The sequence below is a fragment of the Anastrepha ludens genome, chromosome 4, assembly GCF_028408465.1.
Source record: "Anastrepha ludens isolate Willacy chromosome 4, idAnaLude1.1, whole genome shotgun sequence".
In the NCBI taxonomy this organism is placed as follows: Eukaryota; Metazoa; Arthropoda; class Insecta; order Diptera; family Tephritidae; genus Anastrepha; species Anastrepha ludens.
Genome location: NC_071500.1, coordinates 29,435,919 through 29,449,520, shown reverse-complemented (window position 1 = coordinate 29,449,520; position 13,602 = coordinate 29,435,919). Strand labels below are relative to the sequence as shown.

Sequence of the window (13,602 nt, the reverse complement as noted above, 5' to 3'; positions counted from 1 at the left end):
AGGGCCAAGCAAGGATGTCCCCCTTTCTCCGCTGCTGTGGTGCTTCGTCGTAGACTCCCTATTAGCGGAGATGCAGGAACTCGGCTTTCACGTCCAAGCATATGCGGACGACGTCTTTGCGCTAACATTGGATAAATCCTTAAGGAGGCTTTGCACGAAAGTGCAGAGGATCCTTGACAAAATCGATGATTGGTGCATGAGACAAGGTCTTTCCGTTAATCCGAACAAAACAACCATAGTCTTGTTTACGAAAAAACGGAAATTGGATGGACTCAGTCTTCCAACACTGAAAGGTGTGACACTTGGTCTTTCCAACGAAGTTAAATATCTAGGAGTAATCTTGGATAAGAAGCTGACCTGGGAGACACACGTTTCACTGAAGGTGAATCGTGCATTGAAGATTTTTCAGCAATGCCGTAGAGCCTTTGGCAAAACTTGGGGTCTGAAACCTGCTGTGGTCCTATGGATATACACGGCACTTATCAGACCAATCATCACTTACGCTTCTGTGGTCTGGTGGCGACGGAGCATGGTTAAGTCCACAATCCGGGAACTATACAGGCTGCAAAGAAGTGTATGTTTATGCATCACGGGTGCCATGAGTACAACCTCTGGTGATGCCCTAAATGCTATGCTTAATTTGCTCCCCCTGGATCTTAAGATACAACAGGAAGCAATAAAAGCAATGTGTAGACTCCATAAATATGGTTTCTGGCACGAAGATGGAACTTCGGGACACAGAGAAATCTTTAAGTTGCTGTCGGAGCAGTATCCACTGTTTTTGGCACCTAAAGATGACCTGATACCCACAGTTTCGTTCGGAAGGAAATTTGATGTCAGATTTCCATTGCGTGAGCAATGGAGCAATCCAGAATGCATGCAGGGAGGTTTGACGGATATTTTCTTTACCGATGGGTCCAAGACTGAAATAGGGTCTGGAGCCGGATGGTACTTAAACGATAGTAATAAGTATCACTATGCTATGGGGGGAATGGCAACTGTTTTTCAAACAGAAGTTTTTGCCATCCTAAAAGTAGCCGAATGGATAATCGAGAGGAGATGGAGCGGGAAACAGATTGGAGTCTTCAGTGACAGTCAGGCTGCATTGAAGGCCCTGGAGAACGCGAAGCAAACCTCGAAGATTGTTCAAGAATGTAAGAAGAAGCTTAATTCTGTCCCAAGACAAAACAGGCTTGTACTTATATGGGTTCCGGGACACTCCGGTGTTCAAGGAAACGAAATTGCCGACGAATTGGCCAACCGTGGATCAGCGGTGCCCCCACAGGGGCCAGAGCCAATAATCGGAATCAGTCCCGCAGGAATCAAGAATTGGATCAACGATTATGTAGGCAATCTACATAAAGAGCGATGGTCCGGTCTAGAACGCTGCAGAACTGCAAAGTGTTTTGTGACAAGTCCGAACAGAAAACTGTCAAACTTTCTACTAAAACTTAGAAGGAAAGACATTCGGTTGATGGTCGGCATCATTACAGGACACAACCCATGGGGTCAGCATATGACCACCATTGGAATCATCGAGGACCCGGTATGCCTGTCCTGCTTGGAGGAGCCGGATAGCACTGAGCACTTTCTCTGTGAGTGAGAGAGCCTTTGCTAGAGCGCGACTACGGGTATTGGGTTCCGATGTCATGGGAATGAGTAATATTCGTTCTCTAAAACTGGAGGACATTTACAGATTCGCCAAAGAATCTGGAAAATTCTCACAGGACTAACTATCTCTATCTCTGTCTCTATTCTTTCCTATCTCTTTCTCTGATACTTTTCTCCCTCCCTCCTTGACTATCTACCCCCTTTCCAGAGCTTTAAATACAATGGGCTTTTTAGCCTGAGTGTTTTAGGAGCCACCAAATCTCCTGGTGCTCCTTGGCTCGACCTCTTCAAATTCAATTCAATTCAATCTCACGTAGACTAGCACGACGGTCAATGTTCAAAAATTCACGAACCCGGTGCACATCTTCGTATGTTTGCTTCGTCGAAGGCCTTCTAGATCGCTGCTCGTCTTCGACGTACTCCCGGTCTTCCTTGAACGATTTGTGCCACCGTTTTACCTAGGCACTGGACAGAGATTGGTCCACGTAAGCCTCCTTGAGTAGCCCAATGGTTTCGGTACTCGTTTTGTTTAGCTTTACACAAAAATTTATCGAATAACGTTGCTCCAACGATCGCTGCATATTCGCCACTGCAAAATCCTAACAGACATTTAAAACAGCTTTCACGCGCGGAGCGATGTTGACTGCACCGCTGTTGCCAGCGAACTGGGACCGGTTTCTAGTGGAAGGGGAAGGTCCAACGATCATTTTCCCCACCAGCCGATTCGGTTGACCGCTTGGCAGACGCTCCGCGCGGGAAGGCTCATTATTTTTCAATCAAAGCCTGTATGCCAAATTATTTGATGTTTTCTGATTTGGCAAAAATGTATTCAAAGTTGCCGACTAACCGTTTTTTAGACCTTTCGTAAAATTGCAAAAGATCTCACTTTACATATTAATAAATTCCTCTAGTAATAATTTCACATACCCAAGTACATTTTGGGAGTCCCTAATTTCAACTTCTAAATAATGAATGTAACCCCCGCATGAACTCAACGCCGTTTGCAATGGAATTGCCCAAATGTAAGTATGCACGTATACGAGCTATAGCTTTTGTTGTTATCATTGGTTTTGCTGTCATGTGTTTATCTGCGATTGTCACACGATATAATTAGCAATATGGCCAGCAACGCCTTCTAGTAAATTGCAACCGCATTCACTCATACGATCCGAGCACACACCCAAGGACACATTTGGTTGTGTAGTTATTCGTGTGTCTGCAGGTACATTCAACTGGTTACACCCACAGAGCGTAGTGTTGAAAATAAGTAAATAAACTACTAAGTAGTAGATTGCATGCAATGCAAAGAAAAGGCCACCTTAAATTGTTTATCATTTGGAGTTTTGGCTTTTCATTGCTGTCAAATGCGTTGAACATTTTCTGCAGAAGTGTGAAATGAGCACACCAGTGGGGAACCACAGCATAAATGTATTGCGCACACATAAATAAATTAGTGTGCACTTTTGGAGCTTACACTACGCTGCATAGGTGTTTTAATAAATTTTGCTTGCAATTAACACAGCTAACAAGTTGGAAAACAGTAGTTGTCGTCTGAGCCACCACCCGCCTGCCATGTTCATATTTGCGATTATATCCTACGATCAAAACTTAAACTTTTGCACGTAATTGTGGCATTTACATTTTTGTACTCTGTGCGTGAGAGAGTGCCAGTAAAAGCCGGCATGTCGCAGCAGTTGCAGGATCAAACCTTTCACAAATGTGTTTCCAAAGGTATGTGTGTTGTTGCTAGCATTCATGTTAGTGTTCATATTATTATATACTCGTACTTATATATTCGTGTTAAAAGTGTGCGCTGGTTAAAGTTTGCGAAGCTGTAAAATTATTTATCTCAGCTTTTCACATAAATAATTTTCGGTGTTTTGGCGTTTATTAGTTGACTGCCAAAAGTGTTGTAGAAACTGCTCTGCTGCGAAATTTAACTATCTGAAATTTAGCAGCACACGTGTGTGAAATTGCGTTATAAGTCGCAAGGATTAGTTAGAGGATTCTACTAGAATTAGAGCAAAAACAAAAATAAAAACATTTTTGTAAACTAACATCCACTTGTATGAATTTCTAGCTAACAACGGGTTACTGAAATCACTCTTGCGAAATGAAGAGTCCTTTGTTTTGATGAATGATGTTAGATGGTATAAACCGTAATAATTAGTGGAATGTTAAGTCTCAACCCCAGTCAGCTTTACTTTAAGCTTCTTAACATATGGTTAGCTCACTAGATAAAATAACAGCAGTAACGCAAGCCACCACAAATTTCAAACTACGACGCAGACTACACTTTTCTGAAAATTTCGAAAACGTGCTTTGCTAGAGTTATTCTGTGTTTTGAGTCGTGAAACACCTTCGAAAAAATTTTATTTGGTTCCTATGAGGGCGGTTCAATAAGTACCCGAGTTTGATGACAGAGAGCGTGCCTGAGGGAAGTTGGTGTTAGCATCGTGTGCTGCTTTCTATCAAACGACGTCAAAACGAATTCCAGACTGATTGATAAGTTAGTTTGGATTTGGCAGTTATTCGAGTAGGATGTGTTTCGTGATTTTCGCTAAGATGGAAAAAGAGCCGTATCATTCGGTAATACGCCTTTTGTTTTTGGATGGGGAAAAATGCGAGAAGATAAAAGCAAAGTTGGATGCCATCTATGAGGACGCTTCGCCATCTGTGAACCCAGTTAGATATTGGTGCAACAAATTTAAAGGTGGGCGAACATCCGTTTTTTCATAAATTTTTTAGAAAAAGGAAGAACGATCACTGGACAATACTACAGTGAGTTAGTGGATCGCTTTTACAAAAAATTTAAGGAGACACGGACGCATTTGGCGAAAAAGAAGGTGCTGTTTCACCACAATCACCCACCAGCAATTTCATCCGTAGTTGTCACCGCCAAACTATATGAATTGGGATATGAATTGTTGTCGCACCCCACGTATTCAACCCATCTGGCTCCCTGCGATTTCTTCTTGTTCCCTAACATGAAGAAATGGCTCGCGAAAAAAACCGTGTTCAAACGAGGAAGTTATCGCCGAGATGGAGGCGTATTTTGGTGAGTTCGAAAATCCTATTTTTTTGAGGGGTTAAAGAAATAGTCGGAGCGTTGGGAGAAGTGTATCTTTCTGAAAGGGGACTATGTTGAAAATTAAAAAAGGGTGTCTTCATTTGTAACACAGCTTCTTATTGAACCCCTTACTAGTCGCCGAAGCCAATCAATGAAACATACATAGATCTGAGGAAAATAGGCGTTTTTGAAAGAAGTGACTTCAGCTAAAACAACCACACTTAGCTCAAACGATGATCCGACTTATTGAATCATTTACTGTCTTTTATGAATCTCATCATGGCAGTACTATTCCAGGATTTTTTCTATTGCCAGTTGAATAGCAACTGCTATAAGATAAACTTTTTTTGATCAGGTGTTGTGGCCCAGGAACCCTGGAACAGTCGAATAGTAGTCACGCATAGCATCATTTGGCTACGCCAAAGAGAGCACTGAAGCTTGCTTTTACATAGAGGCTGGATAAGTGTTTTTATCTTGGTACATACTTATGGTCGGGTGCACCATCTTTTATGTCGGTATGAAAACATTGAATAACTTTGGAAACTAATTTATTAAAACAATTTTTTTAATACAATATCAATCAAATGGCCACCTTTATTAGCAATCACAAACTGCGATCTTCTTTCTGCGTTTGTCACCACCTTGTCTAGCATTTCGGGTTTTGTAGCGTCGATTTCGCGTTGTTTCGGTGTAAAGCGATCCAACGGTGATTATTACTAATTCTGTTCCAGCTCAGCTTGCTTGACTAGTTGTATACTGGGCTCACTTTGCCCTGTATTTTAGTTCCTCAATGGGATGTCGCTGTCATAAAAACCTTTGATGTGAAGGTCAAAGAGCTCTACATTGCGCTGCTACACCACGTGAATAACGTTATTATACTGAAAAGACCTGATCGATGTAATCAAACAATACTCCTTTACGACAACGCTAGGCCCCATGCCGCACAATTCGTCAAAGCCGCACTCCAAGAGCTCGAATGGGAGGTTACTCAGCATCCGACGTATTCTCCGGACCTTACACCTATCGATTACCATCACTTCCGCTCCCTGCCAAACCATACGAAGGGCGCTATCTTCGATAAGAAAGAGGTCCTTAAAAAATGACTCAACAACTTCTTTGACACCAGACCAGGCGATTTTTGGCGAATTGGTCCAGAGGTGGGAAGAGGTTGGAAACAGCAACGGCGAATATATAATTAATTAACTTATTGATATAATTTGTGTTTTTGTTTAAATAAAAGTCTTCGGCAAAAACGCTACGAACTTATTCCCCAACCTAATGCATACATTATTGGCATTTCTCTGACTGTTGTTAAAAGGAATTTGCACAATTTGTTCGAAGAAAAGCGCTGTACAGATGGAGCTCTGTTTCTTCGTGTGCCATTTCGAAAACTCTTTGGCCTTAGTACAATAGATGCAGACCGCAGAAAGTTCTCAGGACTCTTTGTTTTTTAATTTGCAAACTCGTATCTGTATTTACCGATCATTAGACGATCGGCACACACGTAAAAAAGCTAGGTTTATCATTTAATCCCTATTGCAGTAGCTGTGGGAACCTTTCAGAGAAGGAGACTGTTGAGCACTTTCTTTGTCTTTCTCTGTAAACACCCACGCTTGGCAACTAGACGATTACGGGCACTGGGTGCTCCTTTCCTCGATCGCCTGAGGCAGTGCTGGCAAGGCTTAAATATCTGCCCATCTGAGATCTCAAAATGGTATGAAAACGGCGCTTAAGTGCTACTTGGGGAGTGCCAGATTAGTATTTCAACCATATCACCTACCTACCTACACATACATACACATGTACATTTAACTTTTAAGAGTTTTGGGTAAAGCTGCCAGCTCGTAGCTTCTTAGACAAAGGTTGTTTTTAGTCAGGGCTAAAAGTTAAATTAGGGGTGCCATAATCATAATCATATAAATCTGCTGTTCCAATCAACCTTATGCGCAAAACTGCATTCGATTAATGGTTCCATACTATAATGCCATAACCATAACCGGAAGCAAAGATATCAATGGTATTTTAGTTTTCCGCCATTTTATAAATAGTGATTGCCGATTTGTTGTATTTATTATGATTTTTTTTCGCGTTTACTTCACTTTTTTCGGTGAGTCTTAATTTGCCATTTTCACCAGCGATTTCATGACCTTAGTTTGAGGCTGTTAAGCTGCCTGTGTTTGTATGCCAAACCAATCCATACTAATGGGATAGGCGCGCCGTCGTCTTCTGCGCTTCAAGTTCCTCGATTTGGCATATACTCGTAATGCTCATGTTGTTATCTTTTCTTTAGCTTAGAAATTAACAATTAAATGACTACGGATGCATGTAAATATCAACGTTTATGGTTGTTATAAATACAAAAATGGAAGGCAGTAAATATCGTTATGGTTAAGGCCACGGTTATGGTTATGGGGCTGTGGTATGTCACCTCTAATTTAACCTTAAGCCAACTTTTGGGGCGTGTGGAAGTATGAATACAAGGTGAAGTCCAAAATAAACAGAACTCGCCTCATAAACATGTTTTTGATGTGGATTTTTTTAATGAGTTATTGCGTTGGAAGTTATATCCATAGCTAACTTCCTGTGAAAGCTTGGTGACATTCGGTTCAGTGGAAGCGAAGTTATTGCTTCTAAGATGTCAGTATGTTTGTGTCATCAGTACAAAAATGAGTTTCGAACAACTAATATCAAATTTTATTTTAAAATCGGTAAAACATTTACCGAAACATTTGAATTGGTGAAAAAAGTGTATGGCGATGATTGTCAATCTCGTGCCAGAGTTCATGAGTGGTTTCCACGTTTCAGAGATTGTTGTGAGGACATAAATGACAATGAACATACCGCCCGCCCAAAATCAGTAATCCCCGAAAACTCCTGCGAAATTGTTCGTAAATTTATAAAAATGAACCGAAATCATCGTTGAAATTCATGGAATCGGAGTTGACTGTCTGTAAAACATCGACATTCGAGAGAATTCATTAAAGAGGCGAGAAAAGACGAGAACTTTCTTTACAACATTGTAACTGGTGATTAAACGCGGTGAAGTCCATGCTCATTTGTTTTTACGACTGCAAGGGAATTGCCCACAAGGAGTTCGAGCCAATGGCCCAAACCGTCAATGCAATTTTCTATCTTGGCGTTTTGAAGTGTTTGTTGCATCGCATTCGTCGAATTCACCCTGAATACCGTAAAGGAGGAAGCTGGCGCTTATTGCATGGTAATGTACCATTTCATCGATCCACTCTTGACTTTGATTTTTTGACTAGAAATCGCCTGATGTGGCTGCCTGTGACTTCTACCTTTTCGGAAAATTGCATTTGACCATGAAAGGAAAACTTTTTGCGTCCCTAGAGACCATCCAAAAGGCTTGGGCCGACATCCTGAAGGACATTCCGGTCAATGGCCTGAAAAACTCTTTCAAAAAGCTTTTAGATCACGCAAAGCAGTGTATCAAGGCTAGAGGGGACTTTTTTGAAAACATAAACTCGAAGTTATCAGAGCAAAGTTCCTGTCGTTTCTATTTTAGCTCGATCTGGTTTGTTTTGGACTTCACCTTGTAGATAGGCAGGCGACTCTGATGATCAAAGATGTAGGCCCTTGGCTAGCGTAGAAATACTACCTTTTTCGTCGCAAGACTTCGAGTATTTTTCTGGCATGAAAAAACTTCACGTAAAAAAACATTCACCATGCGAAGGCGGTATCAAATTGTAAATGCGAAAACATGAAGACTAGGATGAGAAGTTTGGGCTTGTCACTTCTGTCCTGTTTCATGAGAATGAAAAAAACGGGGCTCATGCATTTTTTAGTGATGCGCCATTTCCTTTGCGTCGTTATTTGCGAATAGAGTACACACATATATCAGTTTTAATTTTCGTAAAGCTCTTTCTATCTTGTCTATAAAGTCAATGAGAGAAAAAAAAAAAATTTTACTCACTAATTAAATTTTAATTTCGCTTAAGCGGCATAGTAAATTTAGAAAAATAAACAAATGCATATTTCGCACATTCTTCTTTTAATTTTTTCTTCGTTTTTAGTACTCTTCATATCGCAATTTTTCGGTTTATTGCCCGTTTCGAATCTAACCGCAGCTGATGTGCAACGCGTTCATTACAACTGGTTCAGTGTACGCACCCTGTACTCGGCGGTGGTAATACTGCTAAATTTCACAGAATTTGGAACAGTTATATTTGCCGTGTTCAAAGCGGGAATATCTTTTCACTACTCAGGTAAGTTTTTTCTTAATATAACTGCAGAAGCACAACACTATTCACAAAAATATTGTATAACCATAAAAAGTTCTATAACATGAGATATTTATCTCCCAACCCAGCTACTCCAGTCATTACATACTCTTAACATTTCTGTTCAGTATTTGCTGACAAATTACGCTACAAAGTCTAGCAAATTGTAAACGTTCTACAAATTTTCAAATTTATTTCTAAAATTCACTTACATTTGCTGCTTCGATAGCGTCGATGATAAGCGCCACAGCAAATGTTGCCCGGCTTCATGGTACCTCGTGTCAATACCAACCGATCAAGTCTTTACAATAGATTAAAAACATCAAACAAATAAAACAAAATCCGATTTGAAAATTATGTTGAAAATATGTACTTGAGTTGTGGAGACGAGCAGCATCGTTTTAACGTCTAGGTAGGTAGGTAGGTATAGTGGTTGTCGGTTGACACACCTAGGTCTGCTGTAGGCCCATTGTGATACCACCAGGGCTGTCCCCTCTCCTCACTCTACATTGTCCTCATTGAACCAACCTGTGGCTTTAATATATTTAACAAGACTTGTTATTTTTACATTGGCTACTTCTGCCAAGTTATTCAGGGAACTTTTTCCTAAAATATTGAACCTTCTTCCATCCAGAGCCATGCACCCGCATAGAAAGTGTTCTATAGTCTCTTCTTCTTCAATATCGTTACAGCTTCTACAATAGTCGTTATAGGGCGCTCCCAGCCTACTGGCATGTCTGCCAATCAGACAATGTCCTGTTAGGACCCCGAGTAGATTTCTCATATTTTTCCTGTTTAGTTTTAACAGTCGGTTTGTGCGGCCCATGTTCCATTCCGGCCACGTCATTTTACTAGTTCTACAGGTCAAGGTCTGAGACCACAGCCTGTTGGCAGCACTGATAGTGTGTTTATCTATAAGCATCTTACAAGTTGCTAAGGGTATAGGAATGCCCGCTTTGTCTGGTTGGATCGGTAACGTGGTCCCCAATCTCGCTAATTCATCTGCTTTGCAGTTGCCTTCTATGTCTCTATGACCCGGCACCCAGAGCAGGTTTATTGCAAAGTACTGTGATAGTTCTGTCAAAACGTCGATACATTCTTTTACTGTCTTCGAGTTAATATTGGGCGATTTTAAAGCTTTCAGGGCCGATTGGCTATCTGAAAATATGTTTATATCCCCTGTGGTGAGGACACTTTTATTTAGGGCTAGCAGGCCCTCCCTGATAGCCAAAATTTCAGCTTGAAATACACTGCAGTGATCCGGTAACCGGAATGAGGTGTTGGCATACATTCCTTCAGAATAAATGCCTCCGCCTACTTGATCATTTAGCTTGGAACCGTCTGTATAGATGCTGATTCCGCTTTTATTGTCCATTACCCCATTGTCCCAATCTTCCTTCGTTGGGAAAGTTATGGTAAAGGATGTGTTTAAGTGCAACTCTACTGATCTACAAAAGTCTGTCGCTTGATGTAGGAAGGGATATTCGTCTAGTATTCTAGCGTGACCCCTTCTGTTAGTGGCTAAGTTAGAAGATTCTCTTAGCCTAAGTGCCGATTTCGCCGCCAGCTGCTTGCTGTAGGCCTCAATCGGTAATAAATGCAGCATAACATTCATCGCTGCCGTGGGTGTAGTCTTTAGTGCCCCGCTTATGCAGAGACTAGCACATCTTTGAATACTTTCTAGGCGTTTTACTGTTGTTCTTTTCTCGAGTATTGGCCACCAGACCAATGCACCGTATGTCATGATAGGCCGTACCACTGCTGTATATATCCAGTGTACTATTTTTGGGGTTAGGCCCCATTTTGCCCCCACAATTCTTTTGCATGTATAGAGTGCTGTGGCTGCTTTTTTTACTCTATCATTAATCGTTTGTTTCCACGAGAGCTTCCTATCTAATATCAGTCCTAGGTAGCTCGCCTCTTCCCCAATTGATAGTGTGATACCCTCAAGAGTAGGGGGGTTTAGGACAGGTAACCTGTATTTCCTGGTGAACATGATTAGTTCTGTTTTGCTGGGATTTACCCCAAGACCACTCGATGCAGCCCACCGGCTTACATCGTTCAAAGCATTTTGCATTATATTGCAGAGGGTATCTGGGAATTTCCCTCTTATTAATATTGCAACATCGTCTGCGTAGGCCACTACGTGTATTCTCCTTTCCTCTAGATTCTTCAACAATTGATTCATTGCCAGAATCCACAGCAGAGGAGAAAGTACACCGCCCTGAGGGGTGCCCCTCCTGACGGATCTGCGTATCGTCGAGGGGCCCAACGTCGAAATTACTAACCTGCCTAGTAGCAACTGTTTAGTAAATTTCACAAGGCCCTCGGCGACACCCAAGTCAGTCATTGCGCTTGTTATGGCCTCCGGTAGGATGTTGTTGAAAGCGCCTTCTATGTCTAGGAAGGCTACCAGAGAATACTCTTTGTCCTCTATTGATTTCTCTATCTCTGAAACTAGTGAATTTAATGCTGTCTCTGTGGATCTACCTTTACAGTAAGCGTGTTGTGATCTCGCCAGTAGCGACGGGGTCAAGTTTTCCCTTATAAAGGCGTCTATTAATCGCTCTAGCGTCTTTAATAGGAATGAGGAAAGGCTAATAGGTCTGAAGTCTTTAGGCTTTGTATGCGAGCTCCTACCAGCCTTTGGTATGAAAACTACTTTGACTTCCCTCCATCTTAGGGGGACGTAGTTTAGTCGTAATGCTGCTCTGAATATGGTTATCAGCCATTGCATAATGCTGTCCAATGTTTGTTGTAGTTGCGCAGGGATTATCCCGTCTGGTCCCGGTGTTTTATATGGATGGAAATTTTCTACAGCCCAGTTTATCTTGGCTTCTGTGACAATGTTGGGGATGTCGGTACCTAGTACCGCATCCGAAGTTGGAATATTGGCGGTTATCGCTTCCTCTAAGTTACCTGGGAAGTGGGTATTTAGTAATAGGTCTAATGATTCTTCGCTGGATTCTGCCCAGCTGGAGTCTGGCTTCTGAAGATACCCTATGGGTTGAGCAGACTTGGTTAGGATTTTCCTCAGTCGAGATGCCTCCACCGTAGTCTCGATCTCCCCACAAAAAGTTCTCCATGAAGACCTTTTTGCTTTTCTTATTTCTTTCTTATATATTTTTAATTTGTCATAGTATAGGTCCCATTCACATTCGCTTTGGGAGAGTTTGGCTCTATTGAATTGTTTCCTGCAATTCTTTTGTAGCTTTTTCAGTTCGGGTGTCCACCAGGGTGGCTTATTCTTCCCTCTATACCTGGCTGCCGGACAAGCCTTATGCAGGGCTTGGTTGCAGCAATTAGTCAGTCTACTGACCATATTGTCTAATGCCTCTATGCTAGAGGGGTTAAAGGGGGGATCCATGGGCAAACGTTCTGCTAGTTCTTGGGAATATCTTAGCCAGTTTGTTTTCCTATGGTTCCTAAATTTTAGTGCTTTAGGATGAATGACCTCTTCTTGGAGCGTGCATTCTATATATCTGTGATCAGAGAATGAATGTGCATTAAGTACCCTCCAATTCACTATTCTATCTATAATTGAGTCTGAGACTAACGTAATGTCAAGAACTTCCCGACGATTACGTACAATAAAGGTAGGCTCATTACCGCGATTGCAGAACAATAATTTGGTACTCATAATAAAATTAAAGAGTGACTCACCTCGCTCGTTAATATCTGAACTACCCCAGGTAGTGTGATGGGCGTTTGCGTCGCCTCCCATAAGTAATATCTTGCCGCAGGCTTCGCTGTCCAGTATTAGCTCTTTTAACAGCTGCGATGGGACTGGATCCCCGTGTGCCATATAGAAGGACGATAGCCGGTACTTGTTACCATCTGCCTCCCAGCTTATCGTAGTTGTGTCTTTATTGCTATATTTATAAATCATAAATGTGGTTAGTTCTGTTTTTGCCATAATACAAGACCTTGATTTACCTTCACAGTCTGCTGTATACAGCTTATATTTCGGTGTCCTCAACCCGCAGATGCGCCCTCCATTGATCCATGGTATCCGTAAGCTCACGTTAGCGACTGGGCTATTTTTGAAAAGGGCCCCCAGCCAGGCTGATCCTAGGCACGGGTCGCATGACACCTTGATCCGGCCCTTTACCTCACACCATGGTAAAACTCCATTTACAAATGCTGTACTATTAAGGAGTAACGAACACTTATCCGTGGAGTCTTACCTTAGCTAGCTAGCTCCCAACTGAGTGCAGGATGAGAACTGTGGTACCTATTTCCAGTCGGCACCCTCGGGGAGGGTTCAGTTTAGGGGTTTTGCCGACCTTTTTAACGTCTAACTATTCGCACAAATTGCGCCCACAACGCATATAGCGCAGGAGGGGAATTTAGTATTTATGTCGGACTTAAATGTATTTACTCAAAAGTGGTTCCCACCAGACAATACGCCCACTCATTTTTCATTGTCTGATGTGGAATCTGCATAACAAGGAAAATCATTCAATCCATTTAAGCTATGAAAGAGAAAGCTGCGCGCGTGTTCTGAAGAAGCTAATAGTAAAATACTCCTGTTTTAGGGTTAGAGAAAGGTTTTATAGTGAATACTTTATTAAATAATTTTGCCGAACTTAACAGAGTGCGCCAGTCGTTTCTTTATTACTTCACTTGGAAACACCAAGTGAAGCCAAGTGCTTCTCCACCTGATCTATCGTCCTCTGC

At 41.8% G+C, this 13,602-nt stretch overlaps 1 protein-coding gene across 1 annotated transcript in view; it reads left to right on the top strand.

Moving 5' to 3' along the window:
• LOC128861240 (uncharacterized) overlaps positions 1 to 13,602 on the top strand; it is a 78,416-nt gene that overhangs the window by 30,526 nt on the left and 34,288 nt on the right. The window contains exons 11-12 of the mRNA XM_054099218.1: positions 3,156 to 3,342; positions 8,716 to 8,907. Coding sequence (XP_053955193.1) covers positions 3,156 to 3,342; positions 8,716 to 8,907 — 379 coding nt within the window. The remainder of the gene's footprint in view (positions 1 to 3,155; positions 3,343 to 8,715; positions 8,908 to 13,602) is intronic.